At 41.0% G+C, this 25,070-nt stretch overlaps 1 protein-coding gene across 1 annotated transcript in view; it reads right to left on the minus strand.

The window, feature by feature from the left end:
- Nucleotides 1-16,758, minus strand: part of LOC132815489 (corticotropin-releasing factor receptor 2-like) — a 207,933-nt gene extending 191,175 nt beyond the window's left edge. Inside the window, exon 1 of the mRNA XM_060824454.1 lies at nt 16,201-16,758. Within this exon, the coding sequence (XP_060680437.1) occupies nt 16,201-16,242 (42 nt within the window). The 5' untranslated portion in view covers nt 16,243-16,758. The remainder of the gene's footprint in view (nt 1-16,200) is intronic.
- Nucleotides 16,759-25,070: the final 8,312 nt, after the last annotated feature.

Genomic DNA, 25,070 nt, shown 5'->3' on the forward strand with positions numbered 1-25,070 from the left:
TAAAAGTACACACATCTATACCAAAGGCTATTGTGGCAGTTAAATCATGTTTGGCCTGGAGGATATCCATTCTAGAGACCATAGACAGAATAATATCAGGACCTTTCCAAAAATCTGGCTAAACATGGGATTGAGAATGAGACATTGAGGAACCTCAAATTGGAATGGAACACCAGATTTAGTTCATAAATATATTTAATCTTGTCAAAAATTGGCTGATTACACAAGTCAGTTACACCTCTTAAATAAACCAAAATCATTTTATTTATTGTGACTTTTTTTCTTAAATCAATTTCACTCAATTCCAATAAATGTTATCAATTTTACAGCGGCTGTACTCAATTCTGACCACTTTCATTTTTTCTGTTTTCTAGCATTGAGTTGCAAGGTTTAATAAAATGATTGGGGTGCACAAAGTAAAATGGTTTAGAAGTAATTTATTTTATCTGGATCAAGTGCCAAAAGCAAAGAATTCCAGCTTTTTAATTTGTCTTAAATGTTTCAAAATGTCAGTGAGAGGAACTAGTTTTTTGAAGATTTTGGTTCTTGATTGAACTTTTTATTGAAAACATGTTTCCAGGCCCCTACATGTCAAAATGACAGTTTTAACATGTATCCTCCTTAATCTCTGTGCCAGGTCTCTCTTCTCCCGAAGCACTGACTCACAGGGATATGATGCCACAGGTACCAGATGCTTTCCAACAAGTGGCTACTCTTTTTGCTTAAGCCTAAACAGTGAGTGTTGTCAGGATAGACTGTCATGGCTTGTTTTGGGAGTACAACACAGGTGTTCTCTACCCCCTCCCCATCTGACTTCCACTTACAGTAATTGTTGCTAGGACTGGAAACTGCTTGGTGTCTGTAGGACCATAGGACATAGGAGCAGAAGCAGTCCATTTTGCCATTCTGCCCATCAAGTCAGGTCTGTCTTTCAATGAGACTGTGGTTGTTCTGATAATCCTCAACTCCACTTTTGCATCTTTTCTCTGTAACCCTTGGTTCCCTAGCTGATTAAAAATTTGATTATTGTATCCTTTAATATAAAAACAAAATTACAACACAGGACAGGCCCTTCAGCTCTCCAAGCCTGCGCCAATCTAGAATCTCTATATAAACTTGTCATCTATTTTCCAAGGATCTGTTCCTCTCTGTTCCCTGCTCATTCATGTATCTGTCGAGATGCATCTTAAATGATGCTGTTGTGCCCGTCTCTATCCTAGGCACCTACCACCCTCTGTGTAAAGAACTTTCCATGCATATCTCCCTGAAACTTTTCCCCTCTCACAGTGAACTCCTCATAATTGAGTCTCCCACTCTGGGAAAAAGGCTTCTTGCTATCCACCCTGTCTATACTTCCTATGATTTTGTAGACCTCAATCAGGTTCCCCCTCAACCTCTATCTTTCTAATGAAAATAATCTTAACCTACTCAACCTCTCTTCATAGCTAGCGCCCTCCAAACCAGGGAACATCCCAGTGAACCTCCTCTGCACCCTTTCTTTACTTAATGACCCAGACTTGACAGTGCTCTGTGATAAAGAAATCAAGACACACTACTCCTGAATGACGAATTTCCTCCTCATCCCCATCTTAAAAAGGCAATGCCTTAATCTTAGATTATGCCATCTGGTCCTATCCTCTCTCACATGGAGAAACAACTACTCTGCATCTATGTCTCCTAAGAATGTTGTATGTTTCAGTGAGATCGTCTCTCATGGGATGTGGGTGTTGCTGGCTGGACAGCATTTATTGCCAGTCCCTAGTTGCCCTTGAGATGGTCATGGTGAGCTGCCTTTTTGAACGGCTGCAGCCCCCATGCAGTAGGTTGACCTCCAATGCCTACTGTGAGGGAACTCCAGGATTTTGACCCAGGAACAGTAAAGGAACAGCAATGGTTTTCCAAGTCAGGATGGTGAGTGGCATGGAAAGAAACTTGCAGATAGCAGTATTCCCATTTATCTATTGTAGATAAATATAAGATGAATATTTCCTTCTAAACTGAAGCGGTCATGGGTTTGAAAGGTCCTGTCTCAGGATCTTTGATGAACTTTTGCATTGCATCTTGTAGATAGTACACACTGCTGCTACTGAGTATTGGTGTTGGAGTGAGTGGATGCTTGAGGATATGGTGTCAATCAAGTGGGCTTCTTTGTCCTCAATGGTCTCAAGCTTCTTGAGTGTTGTTAGAGCTGCACCCATCCAGGCAGGTGGAGAGAATACCATCGTAACCCTGATTTGTGCCTTATAGAGGTGAACAGGCATTGTGGAGTTAGTTCCTGCAGAATTCTGAGCCTTTGTCCTGCTCTTGTAGCCACTGCTTTTGTGTGGTGACTCCAGTTGAGTTTCTGGTCAGTGGTGACATCCAGGATGTTGATAGTAAGAAGTTTGGTGATGATAACACCATTGAATGTCAAGGACTGGTGATTAAACTGTCTTTTGATGGAGGTGCCTATTGCCTTGCATTTATGTGGTTTGAATATTACTTTAAGATTATCCAGATCATGTTGCATTTGAGCGATGACAGCTTCAGTATCTGAGGAGTCATGAATGGTGTTGAACATTGTGCAAACATTGGCAAACATCCCCACTCCTGAACTTATGATGGAGGGAAAGTCATTGACGAAGCATCTGAAGATGGTTGGGCTATCTGTTTGGGTCTGACAGCTTTGCATTTATCAAAACCTCCTGACTTTACACTGTATTCCTTTTGTAATAAAGTCCAACATTTCTTTGCTGCCTCTGACATCTACTGAACTTGGATGTTTGTTTCTTTTGTGATTCATGGGCAAGAACTCTCCAATCTCTCTGCTCCTCGGATTTCTGCAGTCTTTCTCAATTTAAACAGTTTTCAGCTTCTCAATTCTTCCTGCCAAAGTGCCATAACTTCCAAAAATGCCACATCATATTCCATTGTCAAGATTATGCCAACTCACTTAACCTGTCTCTACAACAACAGACTTTTTCCATAACAACACAGACAATGGGTCAAAAACCAATATTGGAGAAAGGGTCTGTGAGAACATGGGGTGGGGTTCACATGCTCACTTAACCGCCACTACTAAAAGCAAAAGCTATCCTCACTCTCGTACAATGGCACCTCATTGAACAAAACTAGACAAATACACAGCTTAGTAAAGGATTGAATCATGCATCCACACTATTTACTTGTCAAAAGAAGCTGTTTAGCACGTTTACCTCGGGATACTTCAAGAGAGTCAATAAAGTTCTTTTGACGTGATCATCACAGAAAGCACCCCAATCCATTTGTGCATGTCAAGCCATTAGCCCATAAATTAATAATACTTGAAATAAAAATGGGAAATTTAATCCCATGCAATTTCTTCAGGCTCAAGTGGTATAGAAGCCTATGTTGTTGAGGCGACCAGACTTGATTGATCTGTCTTCTGCAATGCAATAGATCGCTAGATAATTAATTTTCATTCATGTTGAATGAGAGACAAATATTGGCCAGGGTACTGGAGAGAATTCTCACTGTATTTCTTGGAGTATAGCTATGGGATGCTTGTGCACAGGATTAAAACTGAATTCAATTTCCGTAATGCATCAGAGTTTCAATTCGTTTATTAATGAACCTCTGTGTATTTCAAAGCTCCCTTTAAAATTTCAATGGGAACTAAATTTGGATAAAATATTTCTTTGGTGATATTTGTCTGAACCAATGGGATGTAACAGCCTAAATGGTGCCTGAATTACCTTGTGATTCTAATGCAGCATAAGGTGCCATAGAGAGGATGGAGAACAGAAGAATGAGGATTTGGAGCTCCAGCTCTAATGTTTTCATTCCAGCAGGTTGCAGATGCCCACTGTGGCTCTAGCTCACAGGGGGCATCAAGGTGGAGGTGGGCAAGCAGGTTGAAGGATGAACTGAACTGTGATTCTCCTGTCTTCAAATTAAAATAATGAAAATCAAAGCTGACTTTTACAGATCACTGGTACAGCTGTAATACTCGTGAGAATGTTGCGGACAGGCATAATTGCATTTCACAATGGAGGATTGAGTTAGAACCCATATTTGGTGTATGCTGAAATGAAATCTATGATACAGCTTTTACAAATAAGGTAGGTGCTGCATTTCTGGTGCAGATTGAGTCTGCCATGTTGAATACATTTACATCTATAAAACAGGAACTGCTTGAGATAACTTCTAGGCCAGTATCTCTCATTACATTTCCGCCAATAATGAGATAGGCTATCTCTCAGTCCTAATCGCTGACAAATATTATTATTGCTGCTCATAAATCTGCATTCCTCAGCCACTTCACAGTGGTAAAGTACTAACAGAAAACAGATACTTTACAGAAGGATGTAAGAAAATGATTGCAGTATTCCTGAACCTTTCCATGCATTGGTGTGTACTTGATTTCAGAGCAACATTGGCAGAAACCTAGGGATAGCTAGTGTTGCAATACAACTGTGAGAAAGTTAAAGGTCCATTAAAAATGCTTTTCTGCAACACTTTCTTACTTTTCTGAGAAACTTGAGGTCACTCTATGTGGTATTAGTTAACTATTTAGAAGCAGAGGCACTTCAGCTTTTTTGGCAAATCATTTTTCACACTGATGTTAAAAGAATAACCAGTTTACCTAACTGGACTATTGTGATCGCTTGAGGAAGGTGAACTCCTTGTCCTTTTATATACATTGCAAATGGAATTATTAACATGCGCAACAATTTACTAGAAGAAAATCTCTTGTTTAGAATCTCATCAAACTAATGACAGCTTTGGAATTGTTCCTGGATTAGACCATGAATCCTGAATCAGGGCTAATAGTTTCCTTTTCAGTTTTTCTCAGAATCCCAATCAGTATGGATGAAAGAAAACAGGCATGTGGTCAATTCAGGATTTGTGTTCCCTTGCTTTCATTCTTTTGGATACTTGCTGATCTATGTTAGATTCTGATTGAATAATGTCTCAAATATTAATTTCTCATTCCTGTGTTCCAATCCATCTGTCACTTTCTCTCTCTCTATGTCTCTCTTTCTCACCTTCTACAATCCTACAACTCTCTGAGCACTTCATTGCCCTTCAACTCTAGCCATTTTGTTTATAAATTTGATTGTGAAGCACCCTGGGATGTTTTGCTATGTTATAGTTTTATGTAAGTGCAATGTGGGCTCTCCTTTGATAGCTCAGCTAGTAAAGCCAAGAACAGAGGGTCCCCAATTTATAAACAATAAGTTATGACGGCTCATTCTTATGAATGAGTTTCCATCTAATGATTAATTTTAAGGATCTGATATGAGGACATTTCCTCACACTAAAAGTGAATATTTTATATTGTACTATAACGCATCCCAGCTTGTACAAATCAACTTACAAATGTGTCGAGTAAAAAATGAGGTCTGCAGATGCTGGAGATCACAGCTGAAAATGTGTTGCTGGTTAAAGCACAGCAGGTTAGGCAGCATCTCAGGAATAGGGAATTCGACGTTTCGAACATAAGCCCTTCATCCTGATGAAGGGCTTATGTTCGAAACGTCGAATTCCCTATTCCTGAGATGCTGCCTAACTTGCTGTGCTTTAACCAGCAACACATTTTCAACTTACAAATGTGCTCAGGAATGTAACGTGTTTATAAACCTGGCTATCTCCTGTACTGTTGTCCATTACAAAACTAACATCTTTAGGACACTGGTTCGAAAGAATCTGAGGTTTCAGGACTCTTGTAGGGTAATGATAGAACCCTTCCCTCTGAACCCTCTGGGTTTGAGTCCTACCTGTTCGAGAGGTATGTTATAAACAGGTTGATTCAAACAAAATTGCTAAGTGGACGTTTTTGGTAAAGTTAATTGGCTTGAATTTTTAAAAAATGTATTTACACGATGTTGGTGTCACTGGCTCGGCCAGCATTTATTATCTGTCCTTAATTGTCCAGAGGCCAATTAAGAGTCAATCACATTCCTGTGGCTCTGGAATTACATGTAGGTCAGACCAGGTAAGGACAACAATTTCCTTCCCTAAAAGACATCAGTGAACCAGATGGGCTTTTCCGACAATCATGGTTATCATTAGATTCTTAATTTCAGACTTGTGGTGGATTAGAATTCGACCATCCGCCATAGCAAGATTTGAACCCAGTTCCCCAGAACATTACCTGGGTCTAGTGATAATATTACTAGGCAATTACCTTCCAAACGATTACTGCCAAAGAAATATAGTACATGCAGTGTCTATTACTTATGGGGGGAAATGTTGGGGTGTGTTTAAGCTGCTAATTGAGACAAGCTGTCAATTAAAGAACTCTTACCTTTCCAGTCAACAGAAATAAACATGGAGTCAGCTTTGATTACACTAGCCTGCCATGAACAGGATGGCCACAACCTTAAGAAGAGGTTGCTATTCTTTCAGCTCATTAATACTAGCAATGTGGATGGCTCTGCTTGAAACATGGGCTATTGTTGTGTGGCGAGCTCAGCTGAACACTTTCCAGTATGGGCCACTGGACAGCAATCAGAGCCATGACTGATGTTCTCTTTCTATGGCTAGGATGATTGATGTCAGCATTGTAGTTTTATTTAGACTCTGACTATTATTTGTCACACTTTTGTTGTGTAAATGCTTCATTTTAGAACAGGAACTCTGTTGATAAATTCCAAACAATTTGTCTTTAACATTTGGATTCTCGAATTATTTGTACCGTGAGTTCTGCTATAACGCGATAGTTCTGTTCTCGCGCAATCCTGTGTTATAAGAAAATCGCATAATAGCAGCACCATTTAAACTAAAGAGGCTGGAATCACATTAGAACTGATACATGCTTTAAACTTTTGCACTTTAAAAACAGTGTCCCAATTCGTCAATCATATTGTAGCGAATTTGTGTTAGTGAAACGCATTATAGCAGAACAACCTGTATGTGTTAGTTCTGCGCTTGGACAAGAAAGTAGACTTTTCAAATTTGTGGTTCTAGTTTCTAGAGCTGCACACACTGGAAACACAGGACAGGGCATTCATGGAACCTTATCAAACTTTTCATTCTTTTAAATCATCTGGGACATAAAAATCTATTTGATCTGTCCTGCACAGGCTATTTTGTTGTGGAATGGATGACAGTCACAACTGAGTCAGATTACCTAACAGTAATCAAGAGCAGTTTCTAATTGACTGACTTTTCTCCAAGTCATTGTCAAGAAATTTGGTTCTAGATTGTTCACTGACTTCACTGAGTTAACTAACAGAGAACAGGGGAATGATTATACATTTATTCTGTTATATAACTGAAGTGTAGAGTGTAAGGTATTCCATTGCATCATGGAAAGGAGTTACAGAATGCATCTTTTTTATAGCGATTTTCCCGGAAGATAACTTGCCAATCTCAATCACATTGTTGCTCCAAAATGTTGCAAGCATACACTCGCAATATTCTAAAAGATAACATCATCCATGGTTGAAGTTCCCAACTGGAAATTACACAAATGCTGGCTTCATGTATATGAGAAGAAAATTGAAATGATGAGGCACTGTACATGACTCTGCAGTTCCACTAAGTGGTCAATTATAGGCCAATTGGCAAGGGATTGTGAGTTTCCCTTTTTGTTTAGATGGGAGCACATACCTTAGATCAAAGGTTTCAAAATGTTGGCCTTTGTGAGTTAAGTTGCTGTTTACCAGGGAGCCCATGGGCCACATATAAAGTTTAAATCTGTTCCCATCACTCTGCATATTTCTCATGTTCCTGATAATAATAGATTTGGATGTTATTATTTGGAACTTATTCACCAGTACGGCAACAGCAGCAAGAACAATTCCTTTTGAGGCCAACAAAATATAAACAGGAACCACCAACAGTTAAGCAACATAACTACAGACAGTACTGAGTTGCCTAGGTTAAAAGAAACAGATTATTCAATCAGTTTCATTCTTTCAGACCACAGGTTGGATATGTTTGTCATTATGGAACATTAGAAGATTCCAATTGCCTGTGATATTGTCCATCCTTTGAAGTTTAAATAACAATACAATTTATGGTCTTCACTACCATCATCCTTCTCTCAAGCCGTTGTCTCTGTCACTTCACCGTTATCTGTACCAGTAATACCTTCTGCACCTCCACCTGCAATTTCCTGTATAAGGACATTGTAGGGCAACCTACAGTATGTGGAGTGCAGCAGTTCAAGAAGGCACTCACCACCATCTTCTAAAGGGCAACTACAGATGGACAATAGCCAGTGATGCCTGCTCCACAATAAAAGAAATCTCCATAACCATGTGCCCCATCCATTTCCATTACCTCTGTCATCATCTCCACAAACACGACAGCCCTGTTCACCACATCCATAAGGATCTCCATAACTAATACCATCACAGCTATCTGCATCACTTTGGTGCCACTTCTATGAACAGCTTTAACCTCACTTCCATGATGATTTCCACATTGACACCATCATCAGAAACTCCAGTGCCTTCAACAACATAAATATCACAACCAACTCCACCTCAAATACTTCCATCATCATTCTCATTTACATTATCTCTAACATCCTCACCACTATCACCATCATTATTTCCAATACCTCCAATGGCACCTCCATCACAATGTACATTATCATCCTAGTATTTCCACCATCTTCAACACTACAATCAGCTTCCTCACTACCATGAGCAGCATCACCAATCCTCCCACCATTATCTGTACCACTGTTTACTGTGAGATGAGTAAAAAGAGGATGTGAGGAAGCTAAGTGCCCTTACAATTAGCAACAGAAAACTCATACTTAATGCTGACATCCATCAGAGGTGATAGTGTAATGGTAAGGTCACTGGACCAGTTTCTCAAGATCCAGCTAATGCTTTGATGACTTGTGTTTAACTTTTACCGTGACAGACGGCAGAATTTTAGTTTTGACCATGACCATGACCCCTATCGTGAGCATAACCACTAGTTTTGATTGTGGTAACAACTAACGCCCTTCAGAGAAGGAAATCCACCATGCTCACCAATACTGCATATGCGTCCAGCTCCACATCATATGGTGGACTACTGTCTGAAGTGGTCTAGGAAACCAGTTAGTGCAAGGATTCTTAGGATGGCTACAAATGTTTGCTTTGCCAGCAATGCCCACACACTGTTTAAAAAAAAGCATACCCAAGTCATATGGTTAACAAAATCAGACTGGGGTCTCCATATGATGTACATCTGGCTTACTTCCAATGTTGGTTTGTTTTTTAAAGATTTTTAAAGATGCATGCTTTTTAAAGATTTTGTTCAGAAAAAGCAAAATGCACTAATGAGGTTACACATTGTAGAACTGCAAACTGTGCTGTTTAGCATTCCAGTTATATTTAGATGATTATTAATTTACATATATCTCATTTGTTTTTAAGCCTTTTGTATTGTGAGAATTTCAAGCCACTAAAATCAATTCTGATAGCAGGAATCTTATGATTTGTGCTGAACAAGCAGTATTGTATTCTGCTGCAACAGACACCTGAGAATTGACAATAGTATGGAAAGGCTCTCACCTATACATTTGTGTGATTGATCGGTGGAACACATTGGTCAGAAGGTTATTAACCAGGGGAGCTTCCTGCATTTTTTCATGTAGTGCAATAGATTGAAGTTTTTCAGCTTAGAATGATATCTTTAACATTTCTATACAAGAGATGTTTTGCATTAAGTTTGAATCCATTAACTCTGACTCAAATGCAAGAACATTTTGTACATGCTCTACAGGTATAACCAGTAAGACCAGTTCTTAATTGCCTGTCTCTCACTGTATTATGGGAAGATAAACCTTCTTTTTGAGAGACTGCAGTACATATGGTGAAGGGACATGTTTTTATTCTTTGGTCACTATGTTATCAATTTTTTGACTGATTTAATCTCGTTGATGCATTTTGGGTCATTTTTCTATATAAAAGGTGTTATGTGAATGCAGATTGTTGTTACTTTTGCTGGAATAATAAGTACGGTAGGATTCAGGCTTACCAATCCCTTTCATATAATTTGACTGGTTGCATTAGACCCCTATATAAATAAATGCAAAATGTTACTATGTTATCCTTTTTGAAGTTTAGTAAGAAAGATCAACAAGAATAGTAGGTAAAAATAATGACTGCAGATGCTGGAAAGCAGATTCTGGATCAGTGGTGCTGGAAGAGCACAGCAGTTCAGGCAGCATCCAACGAGCAGCGAAATCGACGTTTCGGGCAAAAGCCCTTCATCAGGAATAAAGGCAGTGAGCCTGAAGCGTGGAGAGATATGCTAGAGGAGGGTGGGGTGGGGAAAGAGTAGCATCGAGTACAATGGGTGAGTGGGGGAGGAGAGGAAGGTGATAGGTCAGGGAGGAGAGGGTGGAGTGGATAGGTGGAAAAGAAGATAGGCAGGTTGGACCAGTCCGGACAAGTCATGGTGACAGTGCTGAAATGTTTGAAACTAGGATGAGGTGGGGGAAGGCGAAATGAGGAAGCTGTTGAAGTCCACATTGATGCCCTGGGGTTAAAGTGTTCCGAGGCGGAAGATGAGGCGTTCTTCCTCCAGGCGTCTGGTGGTGAGGGAGCGGCAGTGAAGGAGGCCCAGAAGCCTTCCACATCCATCAAAGTTTTACCTGCACATCCACTAATATCATTTATTGTATCCGTTGCTCCCGATGTGGTCTCCTTTACATTGGGGAGACTGGGCGCCTTCTAGCAGAGCGCTTTAAGGAACATCTCCAAGATACCCAGACCAGTCAACCACACCGCCACATAGCCCAACATTTCAACTCCCCCTCCCACTCTGCCGAGGACATGGAGGTCCTGGGCCTCCTTCACCGCTGCTCCCTCACCACCAGACGCCTGGAGGAAGAACGCCTCATCTTCCGCCTTGGAACACTTCAACCCCAGGGCATCAATGTGGACTTCAACAGCTTCCTCATTTCCCCTTCCCCCACCTCATCCTAGTTTCAAACTTCCAGCTCAGCACTGTCACCATGACTTGTCCGGACTGGTCCAACCTGCCTAGCTTCTTTTCCACCTATCCACTCCACTCTCTCCTCCCTGACCTATCACCTTCATCTCCTCCCCCACTCACCCAGTGTACTCTATGTTACTCTCTCCCCACCCACCCCCCTCTAGCTAATCTTTCCATGCTTCCAGCTCACTGCCTTTATTCCTGATGAAGGGCTTTTGCCCGAAACATCGATTTTGCTGCTCATTGGATGCTGCCTGAACTGCTGTGCTCTTCCAGCACCACTGAACAAGAATAGTATCCCATCCTATTACCATAGTTGCTAGGGAATCAACATTAAATATCCTACCTTACACTTGTTGTCATATGAATCTTTTTATCTTAAACAAAGATACGTGTGTCTCGCCTTGAGGCAGCTGGCTGCTTTTGATTCCTGCAGGTACCTGAGGATGTATACCAGCTACTTACATGGAATTTCCATATAGCAACCCAAATACGAAACAGGTGGACATCCACAAGACTGCGTTCCCATTGCTCATCCATTACTGTAATATAGTAACTTGCATTCATGTAATGTATTTAACACAAAGCCTCCTAAGCTACTGAGATCAGGCAAAAGTGGATGCCAAGACAAAGAAGCAGTAGCAATCCTGTCAATCTCCCAATGCCAACTACTTGAATGCATTAGGAGCTCATTCTGCAATGTTTAATTGACTGACTGATCAAAGTCATGTCAAGCCATTGAATGGATGCAAAGCCTACTGTGCTCCAATATAAGTGAGATCATCTTTGAGGAGAAAATTGCAATTTACTGGCATGGAGGTGTGATTAGAGGTAAATGATCTGCCACTGACAAGTATGCCAGTTCTGAAAGGTCTGCTTGCAGGGGAAGCAATGACTCCCTGTCTGAGTCTTGTGTATTTGATACTGATCAGCTTCTTACCCATTCTCCTAAAATTCTGTGAACTTTAATTCCATCTGGGAATCTTACTTGTGTAACTTTGCTGAATGTTTTCTAATAACTCGATTCATTTACTGAGAATGAAATGCTGTAAAAAAGAATAATTGTTTTTTTTAATTAGGATTCTTTTCATGCTGAGCTGATGCAAGGTCACAAATCTGAAACATTAACTTTTATATTTCTCTCTCTATATATAGGTACTGCCGGACCTGCTGAGCAATTCCAGTATTTTCTGCAGCTATCTGTTATGAAATCTATGCAGTCTGTTTCTTGTTGAGGCATTGCTGAAAGGCACAGAAGCCTAATGGTCATGCACTGAACCGCCATTGGACAGTCATGAAGTCAAGTTCTACTATGAAAAGTTATGAAATAAGTCTGGCATTTTGTGAGCTGGCTCCTGATAAAAGGAACTATGAATGATTCCAGTTTGATTTAACAACTGAATTAATTCAGAGGAACTAGAAGTCATTTCTACCTGGACTGACCCCTGCGTGACTCTAATTCCACAATGCGTGGCTGACTCTCACTGTTGTCAGGGCAATTCGAGATGTGAGGAAGTGCCATTTTGCCATTTACTCTCCCTCATTCCTGGTATGGAGGGATTGATTTATGAGCAAAGGTTAAATAGGTTGGGACTCTACTCATTGGAGTTTAGGAGAGTGAGAAATGATCTTGTTGAAACATATGGGATTCTTGTGGGGCTTGAAAGGGAGAATGCTGAGCAGATATTTCCCCTCACGGGAGAGATTAGGAATAGGAGGCATAGTCTCAGAATTAAGGGGTGCCAATTTAAGACTGAGATGAGGAGGAATTTCTTTTTTCTAAGAGTTATGAGTCATTGAAATTCCTTGCCACAGAGAGTTGTGAAGGCAGAGGTCTTGTTTAAGGCTGGGATAGATAGACTTTTGATCCGTTGAGGAATCATGGAAAAAGGGCAGGAAAGTGGACATAAGGGTTGTTAGATCAGCCATAATTCTATTGCATAGCAAAGTTGGTTTGGAGGGTCAAATGGCCTATTCCTGTTCTTATTTTTTAATGGTCTTATTAGGTAAGAATTTAAATTGAAGTATTTAAATTGCCCCTTCAGATGGATGTCAGAGATCACACAGGAGCACAGCTCAGATTAGTTAAAAGCTTAGCCAATATCTATCTCAACCATGTTTCAGGCTAGATGGTTGCCACATTTGCGCACTTCAAAGCTTGAAAAGCTTTGAGATATTTCTACAGGTGACAAAAGTCGTCTCAAGTTAAACAGAAAATGCCAGTAATGCTTGCCACTAATAAATTAACAACGAGGGACGTTAAACTGGAACATTTAAGAGGAGATTGCAAATTCTGTCAAACTGAGAGTGACAGTTTCCCAAACTGACTTCACCGCCTGTGCCAAGTAGCTTGAATTCCGGATATTAAACCACTTTTACTCACATCAAAAATACATCGGTGTTTTTAGAAGTGAAAGAATATTTAACAAAAACCAAATGTAGTCTGCAATAAATGTTAAGAATTAGATTCAATCCATTCATTCGCATTTATGCTGTATTTAGTTTTAACTGAAAATACTCCATTTTTGTTTTCCAATGTTCCTAAAGCATTCTGATGACAGGGACCTTTGCTAATCAGCGGTGGACTCATTCAAGCTTTTTTTGCAATTTTAATCAAGAGTCATTCCAAGAATGAATCTGGATTTTCTGTTTCGTATTCACATCGACAAATATGGTAAAGTTATCAGCAAAATCAAATCTCTTTCCAGGTAGAACCCCAGCCGAGCTGTGTTATTAATCGGTGGATTAAAAAGTCTGTAAGAAATTCCTTTGACTGTTGTGTAAGAAATGAATTAGGCGTTCTAAAGTAAATCTATTAATACTTTAATTAAAATAGCAGATAAAGGAAAAACATGCCCCTTGCTAATATTGCACAGAGCTGCTACTTTCTCTCATCATGGGACTCAGTATAACCAGATAAACTAATAAATAAAAAATTTTGTTAGCATATGAAATTCCTACTATTTCTGCTTCAGGTCTGCAAAATAAGCAGTTTTGCTGCACAGTAGATATGACCAAAAATGACGAAATCATGGAAATGAATGGCCAGTACTCATTATTCCTCTGCCTGATTGAATGATTAATTTTTGTCATCTTCTTTAAGATGACATAGAGTCATAGAGATGTACAGCATGGAAACAGACCCTTCGGTCCAACCTGTCCATGCCGACCAGATATCCCAACCCAATCTAGTCCCACCTGCCAGCACCCGGCCCATATCCCTCCAAACCCTTCCTAACATACTAACCTATCCCTATCCCTCCAACACCCTTGTGCTTGTTGACCTACACTGACTGTCTCTTCAGATTTTCAACATCTCATTCTTGTTTCAAATCTCCCTTCTGGCAATCTGGACCCCTCCGTTTTCTATCTCACTCACCCTCCCAGCCCTGGCACTCAGCAAGAATTCATTCTCCCCTCTCTTCCAATTCCTTTGCTCCCACCATTGACAGTCAAAGCCTACCCTGTTTTGACCTTAGACTTAGCAATCTCCTCTCTAAACCTTCACAGTTCTCTCTCATTTGACAAAACAAGGACTGTCGAGTTTTCTTTGGCTTGGTATTAACTCTTGTCTAGTCATTATCCTATGAAACACTTGGGGACATTATAGTCTGCTATTAGTGCAGGTTATTATTTTTTCTTTCCTTTCAGGTGTTCTCTAGCTTAAAGAGGTTAGTTTGTTTTCTTGTTAGCATTTCCCTCTCATTTCTAGCCGTCTGATTTTCTAGTCACCAGTTTAACAAGTTAATCGACTGAAAAACAGTTTGGATTTAGATACTTGACACAGGGCTGGAATGGCAAAAGAGATAATCTCCCTTGGCAAGGAGTCTGATCTTTTAGTCAGATCAAGGAGGGGAGACACATTATTGTTCAATGAAACATTTCCTGGGATGGCGGGACATAATACAATATAGCCTTCCGGACTTGTATGTTCCTCCTTTATTTGCAACACTTGAACAACCTGCCATTGAGTTCTTGCAATCATTAATCCAATGGGGTGAATATTAATACATACCAATGAATTGCACTTATCGACAGCATTGCACAAATTAAAAGCATTGGGGGAAATAGATATTTTAAAAAACTTGTTGGTGTGCATCATGATGGTTTGTGCCAGATACACAGAACCCAACCAAATAGTCAGTTGTCACTATTAGACTGTGAGGCAATTCCACCTTTAGTGCCCTGGTATCATACGGATCAGGACATTGAATAAAAGAGTAACGATGGCAAATTGAGGTGGCAATTGGATGGGTGTTATTGCTCTGTGGGATGTGGGTGACACCGCCTGGGTCATCACTTATCGCCCATCTGTGCTCTTGGGAAGATGGTGGGGAGACGCTTTCACATTAGACTTCAGAACGTCCCAAAGCATTTAACAGCGAATATATACAATCTGAAAGGTCTCACATTCACAATGAGACTTGAACCACACCGTCACATCATTTGTCAAGTTGAATGAATAAATTAAGCGCTGACTTTTTGATTGACTACGATTTCTAAGCAAAATTCTTTTCCGATTAATACATAGAGTAAATTACGAGCTAGGGCAGGGAGAAAGGGTACGGTTAAGTTAAAGAAATGCCCTGAAATCTCATATTCCAAAGTGACAATCCTACTGGAGTATTTTGCTATAATTTCTGTGTCTGATGGTCCTGTTTCTCAACCACCTGATGGAGAAGCAATGTTTCGAAAGCGAGTGCCTCCAAATAAACCTGTTGATCTATTACGTGGTGTTGTGTGGTTTTGAACTTTGTCCACCCTAGTCCATCACCGGCATCTCCTATCATGAATACTGGAAGAAGGTGCTATATGAGAGTCAGGGCTCCGAGCCTTGTTACCCCATGCGCCCTCTCGGATCATTGCTGGCCGCTGATCTTAGTCCGTGTAGCAATGACCCTGAGCTGCGTGGGGAGTGTTGTCTGGTCAATGTGTTTAGCCCCGGCAGCCAGAGCAATGAGCTCTTCCCAGTTTAGAGATGCCGCAGCACTCAGTTCCCGGAGGTACCCAAGGAACATCTCTGTTTAGAGCGGGGGCAGTAATTCCTGGTGAAAACTCTAATGCAAACCATTCGAATGGACGAGTTTCACGCCTTTGTGAACATATTTTTTATACTGTACATAAATCACACATAACCCCAATCACAAAGTAATTCTATGAGCCAGATTGTATCTTTTAAGTCAATATATAGCACATAATTACGATCGCTAGGCTTAAATATGTTCCGCACTTTGTAAAGACAACTCGCGGGTTTACATAAGCACAGTCCCACTTCAAAGCGAAACTTACATGAAACAGTAAAGTCCAGAAAATCGCCCTCTGCAGACCCATGGTTTACTCAGTGTTACCAGCTCCCTTTACTTGCCCCATGCCCCGTTGGAAGGGTTTTCGTTCTGTCTGTCGCCGGGCTTTGAGTTTTTATGAATTCCTGGTCAGATGAGCGAAGTCCGAGCCAGATCCTGGGACGTGTGTTTGTGTCTGTGTGTGTGTGTGTGTGTGAGAGAGAGAGATTTAAATCAACCCTCAGGCTCCTGCAAGTTTTTTGTTGTTGTGTTAATTGCATGTACAACTGTAACTTTTCCTGGCTGACCTTTTAAAAGCGAGCAGCCTTCTTTAATCTTGCAAGACCATCTCTCCCAAATCCACGGCCGCCCTCCCTCCTTTATTCTCTCTCTCTCTCTCTCTCTCCCTTGTTCGAGGATCGGGAACCGAGTGTTTAAGCGTATCCTCCAGCGAATTCCCGGTCCGGACGAGTGCCTTTCCAAATGGAACCCTTCAGATGGGTTTGGATTAGTTTGACATCACTCTGCCCACGGTGTGTTGCTATGGCTCGGTTTTGTGTGTTGTGAGAAGGGACCGCTTGTGACCCAGATGATCACTGCTTCTTGCGGGCACATATTTATTTTTAACTGTCGCTACCAATTTGAATCCTTAAGCGCAGAATTCCTCCGATCCGGGGGTGGCTGTGATATCCCGCTACACAGAGTAGGGAGAAGGCGTCGATCCAAGGATAATTGCCACATTTATTTATTTTCAATACCAGTTGGTTGCACTGTGTCAGTGGGACAGCCGGGGATCAGATTGCATTCACAATGACTGACCTACTATCTATATCCCATTCTGACCACCCTCCCGCTGCAGTGTCGGGTTTCTCAATCTTTGACTAGGTTTCGAGGTCTCTAAAGGAATACCGTCATCATATCCCCGACTGGGAAGAAAAGTGCCCACAAAAAGTTTTTTTTCCCCCCTAAAGCAAATTGTCAAACTCCCGCGACTGTCGTCTTACACTGCCTTAGCACGAGTCGGTCAGATCCCGTAGCCTCTTTTCACATTATACTTTCTAAACAGGCGCCTGTAACTGTCAGGATGTGAGTCCTACGTTTTCAAGATACCACCAAGTGCAGGTCTGGGGGACAGGGTAGGGACATGGGGAGAATGGGTTGAGTCACTTCAGGGTTTGCGGCTGGCCGTTCAGTACAGTCCTGAGGTGCTGCAGGTTATCAGTAATTATAGGGAAATGCTAAATGGAGGCTCTCTCTTGGGCTAAACATAAAAAGATCCAACTCTTTTATTTTAAAGAAGAGCAGGGGAATTATCCCTGAGGCTGGATTCAATAAATCAATGTGACAAAACAATTTACCTGATAATATATTGCTGCTTGTGGGTGCTTGCTGAGCTCAAAGTTGACTGTCATGTTTCCCTCATCACAACAATGGCTCAAAGATCCTCCACTGACTGCAAGGCATTTTGAGTTGTCTGTTGATTGTCAAGATGATATATAACTTTCAGGTTTCTTCTTGAAAGTTAGGTATGTTGTTATTCACTGGAATCTTGAAAAACTTATCCCTGTGCCTTGCACTGCCAAGATATCAAATTCCACTCCACTGTTTAATAGACGTTTAGTCTGTTAGATTGGATCCCCTACAGTGTGGAAACAGGCCCTTCGGCCCAACCAGTCCACACCGACCCTCCCAAGAGTAACCCACACAGACCCACTTCCCCTCTGATTAATGTACCTAACACTATGGACAATTCACCTGACCTGCACATCTTCGTGACTGTGGGATGAAACCGGGGCAAATCCACGCAGATACTAGGAGAATGGGCAAACTCCACACAGACAATCACCTAAGGCTAGAATCGAACGCCAGTCCTTGGTGTGTGAGGCAGCAGTGCTAACCACTGAACTACCGTGCTGTCCCGATTTAATTTAAACAAGAATACAATTATGGATATGGTCATAGATAATGAATTCAGCAATATTAAGGTGGAGATTTTTTTTATTTGGTACTGCTGGCAATCATAGTGCAAACTGTATTGAACATCTGTTAGTTTTTATTATGTTAGGCTATGCTTCTAATTTCCATGCAAATTTATTTGTGTTATTGCAAATTCAACCGTGGACTAATAGTAATAGCCATTATTTTAGAATACTTTTTAAGATTGTGGCAAAAAATAATTACGTATTAAAATTAGCAGGTTGCACCGTTGTATTAGTACAGATAAAAATGGCTTTTATGGATAATATTCCACAATATATTTGGTCATTTTGGCACTGGTGACCGAGAGAATGTAAGGACTGCAGATGCTGGAGAATCAGAGTTGAAAAGTGTGGCGCTGGAAAAGCACAGCAGATCAGGCAGCGTCTGAAGAGCACGAGAGTCGTGTTTTGGGCATAAGCCCTTCGTTTCGTTAATGTTCATCAGGATAAAATCCTGTTATGCCCTACTAATATCTAAATGAATTTCCACGTTGGATGTACAATTAGTGCAACCTTAGCAATCTCAACAATATTCTAAGAACCATACCATATACTTTATATATATATATATACACACACACACTCACAAGTTAAAAAAGTTGCAAAAGAAATGTCTAATAACATCTGTCACATTCATCATTACTATCTGCCGAGTCAATGCATTAATAATGAAAAGTCCATCTTCTCTATCATAAAACACAGAAAGAAAGTGAAATGGGCTTGTACTTGATAAGTTGAGCAGAATAGAAACTTGCTAAAACCCTCTCAGAAAGTAGTGTCTAGTTCAGAGTTACTGCATTATCTTGCCAACCTGATACTGCTCCTTTCCAACAAAAACAAATGTTTACTGGATTTAAAGAAAAAAACACTCATCTCTCTCTCTGCATTTGCAGCTGTTTCCAGCATTGTGTTCAGATGTCAACCCTAGCTCGGAGTTTTAAACGATGACCAATGTGTGCCCAAATACTTCAAACTTACAATTGTGACTTTATGATTAACAAAAACCTCACCAGCTTTTAAGGTGCCAACGCTGGTTTAATGGCAACATTCTAATTTCTGAATCCAGTATTTCAGAGTGAAAATCACACTCCTGAGATATGAACTCAAAATTTCAGCCAACACTCCAGTTTTGTATAGTCAGAGACAAATTTGGATGGAAAACTAAAGTTTTACCCTCTTTCTCAGATTAATGCAAAAGACTCCAAAGCATTATTTTGAAGAATAATGAACTGCTCTGCACTGTCCTGCAGAATTATTACTAACTAACATCACCAAACTGGCAACCTGATCATTATTACAATCCTGTTTGTGAGAGTTTTCTGTGAGATAATTCATTGCTGTGCTTCCTAGACTGCAGCAGTGCTTACTATTAACAATAGTGGGACTTCGGTTGGACATTCTGATATTAAATAGAACAAACTTGGAAAGCTAAACATGAACTTAATTATCGGAGAATTAATGGAATGTGGAGCATTTTTAAGGTTTAGAAAGAGAAAAAAAATTGTAATTAATTCAGGAGTGCCAACAAAAATTAATGTATATTGAAATATGACAGACAAATAAGTCAATTCACTTGAAGTCAATGATTTTAAACTTATTTGGATGAGCAATGTTTAGAATTAGTGTGTTAGTTTGAACAATCCCAAACCTTGACTTTTGGTTAACATCCATTCCAGATAAACACATACCTGATCCATTATACGTATTCCATGTATTCATATTTAGGAAAATTCTTGATTCAATCCTAATTTATTGGTTTATTCTCCAACTATTTCATTCGGTTCAAAGTTTTAATACTTAAATTGGAATAGTCTTGATATTTTGTAGAATGTTTGAAACCCTTGTGAAGACAATTAATGATTTGTTATGCTGGCCAAAGTTGAGTCTCATGTTTTGGGTGCCACTGCTGTGAGAATCTGTTTAAGGCTCTGCAATAATTGTAGATTAAATGCACAAAATAAAGGTGTGCCAACTTTGTCTCTTCACAGCAAGTGTAGAGTAGGCAGATGGCCCATTTTAAAAAGCATAGACCAATGAGATCGTTCAGTGATCCAGGTGCCCAGGCTGATGTTCTGGAGCATAGTTTACATCCCATCATAGTAACAAGTGAAATTTTCAAATCAATTAATAAATCTGAGATTGAAAGCTAACCATCAGTGATGATAACCATGAATTGTTGTAAAAATGTTGTGGTTCACTAGTGTTCTTCAGGGAAGGGAATCTATCATGCTTAAGCATCATTGAAATTTAACAGAATATTGAAAGGCTTGGGTAAACTGGAGATGGGGAAGATGTTTCCACAAGTAAGAGAGACTAGGACCCGAGGCACAGCATCAGAGTAAATAGATGATCCTTTAGACTAAAAATGAAGGGGAATTTCTTCAGCCAGAGGGTGGTGAAGCTATAAATTTATTATCACAGAGGGCTGTGGAGGCCAAGTCATTGACTGTATTTAAGACAGAGATGGATAGGCTCTTGACTAGTGAGGCGATCAAAGGTTATGGGAGATGGCAGGAGAATGGGGTTGAGAAATATATCAGCTATGATTGAACAGTGGAACAGGCTTGACCTAATGGCCTAATTCTGCTGTTACGTCCTATGGTCATATAGTCTGGTTTACATGCAATTTCAGGTCTCAAGTGATGTGGTTGATATTTAACTCTTTCTTCAGTCATAGTGTCTCCCACTTCAAAATGGTGGTGCAGGCACAGTAGGTAGTGTTTGGGCTCCTGATCCCGTCCACTCCAGGCCAGCTGCTTCCGTCTCTCACTCTCTCTCTATCTGTCTATCTACGTATGTCTCTCTCTCTCTCTCTCTCCTTTTTGACCTTTTCTTCATCTTCTGATGCTGTAGGGAAGCTGGAGCGGTATGGGCCTGGAGTGGGGACTCCTGGGCATGGGAGACCGGTGAGTGTGGACTTGGCAGGATGCTGCAGTCAAGGCCGTACCTGGAATGGAGACTCCTGGCTGTAGTAAGCCTGAAGCGTAGACAGAGGGGCTTAACGGGTCATTGACTGGGACTCTTGGTGGTGACAATGGGTGGTTGTGACAGAGGTGGTGCCTTGACTGGGGGCTCCTGGCTACAGTTTGTCTGAAGCAGGGGCTCTTGATGAGGTTGTCATTGCTCTACCTAGAGTGGGGACTCCTTGAAGCCCGGGACTCTTTGCAGAGACCTTGCAGAAGCCCTGGAGCTGTGCTTGAGGCCCAATTTGAGCAGAGGATGAACTCTATTTAAATAATTTCTTTTTGTAACTCAAAATATTGCTAGATTTTGGCTGCAAAACACTTTTTCATTATCTTTCTACAATTATGTGACAATAAATAACTCATAATAGTAACTGACCTCTAAAGTAAGTTACTGAATTAAAGTGTAATTAGGGGTGGACTTGTCGGAGATGACCAAATCCCATTAAAAGAATGTAAAAAATGACTGAGCTACTGAAGAAATTAAACTATGTTTAGCAAACCCAGGCTGACTAGTTGCTGGAGCTAATTTTGACATTGGGTAGGCACTTGAAAATCAGAATTCAGCAAGGCACCAAGCTTTGGAAATTAGGTGCAACAAGACAAGAAAATTAGTGTTAGAGATTAGAATACCAACCATTATAAGACCATTAAAAGCTGGTACATTGACCTTACAAATAAATTCTGGAATTTCTACACCAGATATTTCCTTCCTCTGACATGTTACTATCCCTAGAAATCAGTCACAGGCCAATGATTGTATTTGAACCCAAAGGATAATTGCAACCAGGCTCTAAATGATTGAGCGTAGCCTTTTCACAAATCATGCACAGTCAATTCAATTACCTGTATCCCTCGCACTGTTTCTAAACCAAATCAACTCCAGAGGAGTAATTCAGGGCAGCATGGTGGCTCAGTGGTTAGCACTGCTGCCTCACAGCACCAGGGACCTAGGTTCAATTCCTGCCTTGGGTCACTGTTTGCGTAGAGTTTGCACATTCTCCCCATGTCTGCATGGGTTTCCTCCCACAGTCACAAAGATGTGCAGGTTAGGTGAATTGGCCAAGCTAAATTTCCCATAGTGTTAGGTACGTTAGTTAGGGGTAAATACAAGGTCGGGGAATGGGTGTGGGTGGGTTATTTTTTGGAGGGTTGGTGTGGACTTGTTGGGCCGAGGGCCTATTTCCACACTGTAGGAAATCTAATCTAATCTACCCCACGTGTATCCACACACATGAGACTATTGCCATTCTTGGACTGACCTTTCTGTGGTGTTCGCACTGACTTCTTGGGATTATTTGTTGATTTCTGAACTGACCAGCGATTCTGTCCTCATCCAAAACTTTGTTCAGCTCTTGTTAAAGGCATTAGTTGATAACGTTCAGTGGAAATGTAGGTGGCATGTGTAATAAAGTGAATTTGCAATGTGGTGGATTAAACTCGATTAATATCATTGTCAGTGTTGGCAGTTCTACATTTCCATGCATGATTCTCTGTCCTTTATCTATCCCCATTAACACTTCCTTCCTTTAAGTGCATTGTTTCCATTAGAACATCCCAGCTGATTTTGATCCAGCATCTGTCATATTCTCACAATATTGAACAAGACATTTTCCCTGGATTAAGACCATAAGACCATAAGACATAGGAGTGGAAGTAAGGCCATTCAGCCCATCGAGTCCACTCCGCCATTCAATCATGGCTGATGGGCATTTCAACTCCACTTACCAGCATTCTCCCCGTAGCCCTTAATTCCTCGAGACATCAAAAATCTATCAGTCTCTGCCTTGAAGACATTTAGCATCCCGGCCTCCACTGCACTCTGCGGCAATGAATTCCACAGGCCCACCACTCTCTGGCTGAAGAAATGTCTCCGCATTTCTGTTCTGAATTGACCCCCTCTAATTTTAAGGCTGTGTCCACGGGTCCTAGTCTCCTCACCTAACGGAAACAATTTCCTAACTTCCACTCTTTCCAAGCCATGTATTATCTTGTAAGTTTCTATTAAGTCTCCCCTTAATCTTCTAAACTCCAATGAATACAATCCCAGGATCCTCAGCCGTTCCTCATATGTTAGACCAACCATTCCAGGGATCATCCGTGTGAATCTCCGCTGGACACGTTCCCTAGTGCCAGTATGTCCATCCTGGGGTGTGGGGACCAAAACTGGACACATTAACTGTTAACAAGGCTCACTAAAACCCTAAGAATGTGGTGGTGAAATTGGTGTGAAATGGGAGAGGATTGGATTCATTTTATTTCCCATGGGAAATTTTCTTTTCCCTGATCTTCTCTCCAGGTAGATGAAGTAGGTAGAAGGCAGATAAGATACTTGCCTTTAATAGCTAAGGAATAGAGTTTCAGGGAAATGATGTTATGCTGGAACTGTATAAAATGTTGGGTAAGCAACAACTTGTTTTCGTTTCCTTTTTCTCCCTCTTCTCTTTCTTTTACCTTTTTTTTTAGTTCTACTGTCATTTTATTTTATTTACTTCTTGGTGTTGATGGCCACAGCATTGATGGTGACAAGTGGGCTCTGGAGCATGGGCTTATGCGAGCAACGTCGGAGGCAAGTTCTGTTTCCTGGTGGCTTCTGCCGCGGCGGTCCTAACGCTCCCTCACCAACACCTTTATCTCACCTCCTTCTGGCGGCTTCAAGGTGAGGTGGAGGTTCCGGGAGGTTGCTGCAGAGGCGAATGTGGTGGGATCCGGCCGATCACTGCGGTTGTGTCAGAAGTGGTGGCTGAAGATGAGGTAGGTCCTGGCCTGGGATTCCATTGGCCGGGGTTTTCCTTCAAGCTTCTGCGGCATCTTCACGTTGGCTTGGCTGACCTGGTCTGGCCTGGGGTCCCTTCAGTGGTTGCTTTCACCCGCATCAGTCTAGGGTGTCCTTGCAGTGGCTTCACTCAGTGTGTGACTCCATCTTCTTCGGCATCCTGGTGAGTCCGTCCTGACCTTCCAACGGGGAAGTCGGATCATTGGGCGTGAACTTTCTGTTACATTTCTCTTTTCTTGGTTCATTCTTTTTTCCCCTTTATTATATTATCATGGAAGGACTGTGACTCTGACTTTTTATCTCTTTATTTTTCAAGTTTATTACTATGATTTTGAAGGTGTGTAAAACTGTTCTTCTTATTTTTTTACTTTCTGTATTTTTCCCCTAGGAGTTTGTACACAAGAATTTGTCTCTACGTACCTTCATACCTAAGGTGGCACTGTACGTAGCAACTTGTAAACTTATCGTTGTGAGTACGTTACCAAAAGCTAATTCATTAATGCATTCAGAATATTGCGTGCAGTTCTAGAATCCACATTATAGAAGGGATGTGATAGAGGGGATGACCAGGAGATGACCAGGATGTGGTCTGGGTTGCAGGGTTTTGATTAGAAAGGGAGACTGCATAGACTGGGATTACAAAGTTAAAAATCACACAACACCAGGTAATAGTCCAACAGGTTTAATTGGAAGCACACTAGCTTTCGGAGCAACGCTCCTACAAGCTAGTGTGCTTCCAATTAAACCTGTTGGACTATAACCTGGTGTTGTGTGATTTTTAACTTTGTACACCCCAGTCCAACACCGGCATCTCCAAATCATAGACTGGGATTGTTTTCCTTGCAGCAAAGGAGACTGAGGGGAGACATGATTGAAATGTGTAAAATTATGAGGTCTAGGCTGGATAAGCAGGAAGATAATTTTACCATTGGTGAAGGGATCAGTGGCATAAATTTAAAGTAAGGGGCAGGAGGCTTAGAGGGGACATGAGGAACATGTTTTCACCTGGAGAGCAGGTCTGAAACTCACTACTTGTAATGGTGGTAGAGGCAGAAACACCTCACCATATTTTAAAAATATTTCAATGTGCACTTGTGATGACAAGGCTATGGATGAAATGTTGGAAATGGGACCTGAATAAATTAGGTAGTTGTTTTTG

This window comes from Hemiscyllium ocellatum, chromosome 4 (genome assembly GCF_020745735.1).
Source record: "Hemiscyllium ocellatum isolate sHemOce1 chromosome 4, sHemOce1.pat.X.cur, whole genome shotgun sequence".
Taxonomy (NCBI): domain Eukaryota; kingdom Metazoa; phylum Chordata; class Chondrichthyes; order Orectolobiformes; family Hemiscylliidae; genus Hemiscyllium; species Hemiscyllium ocellatum.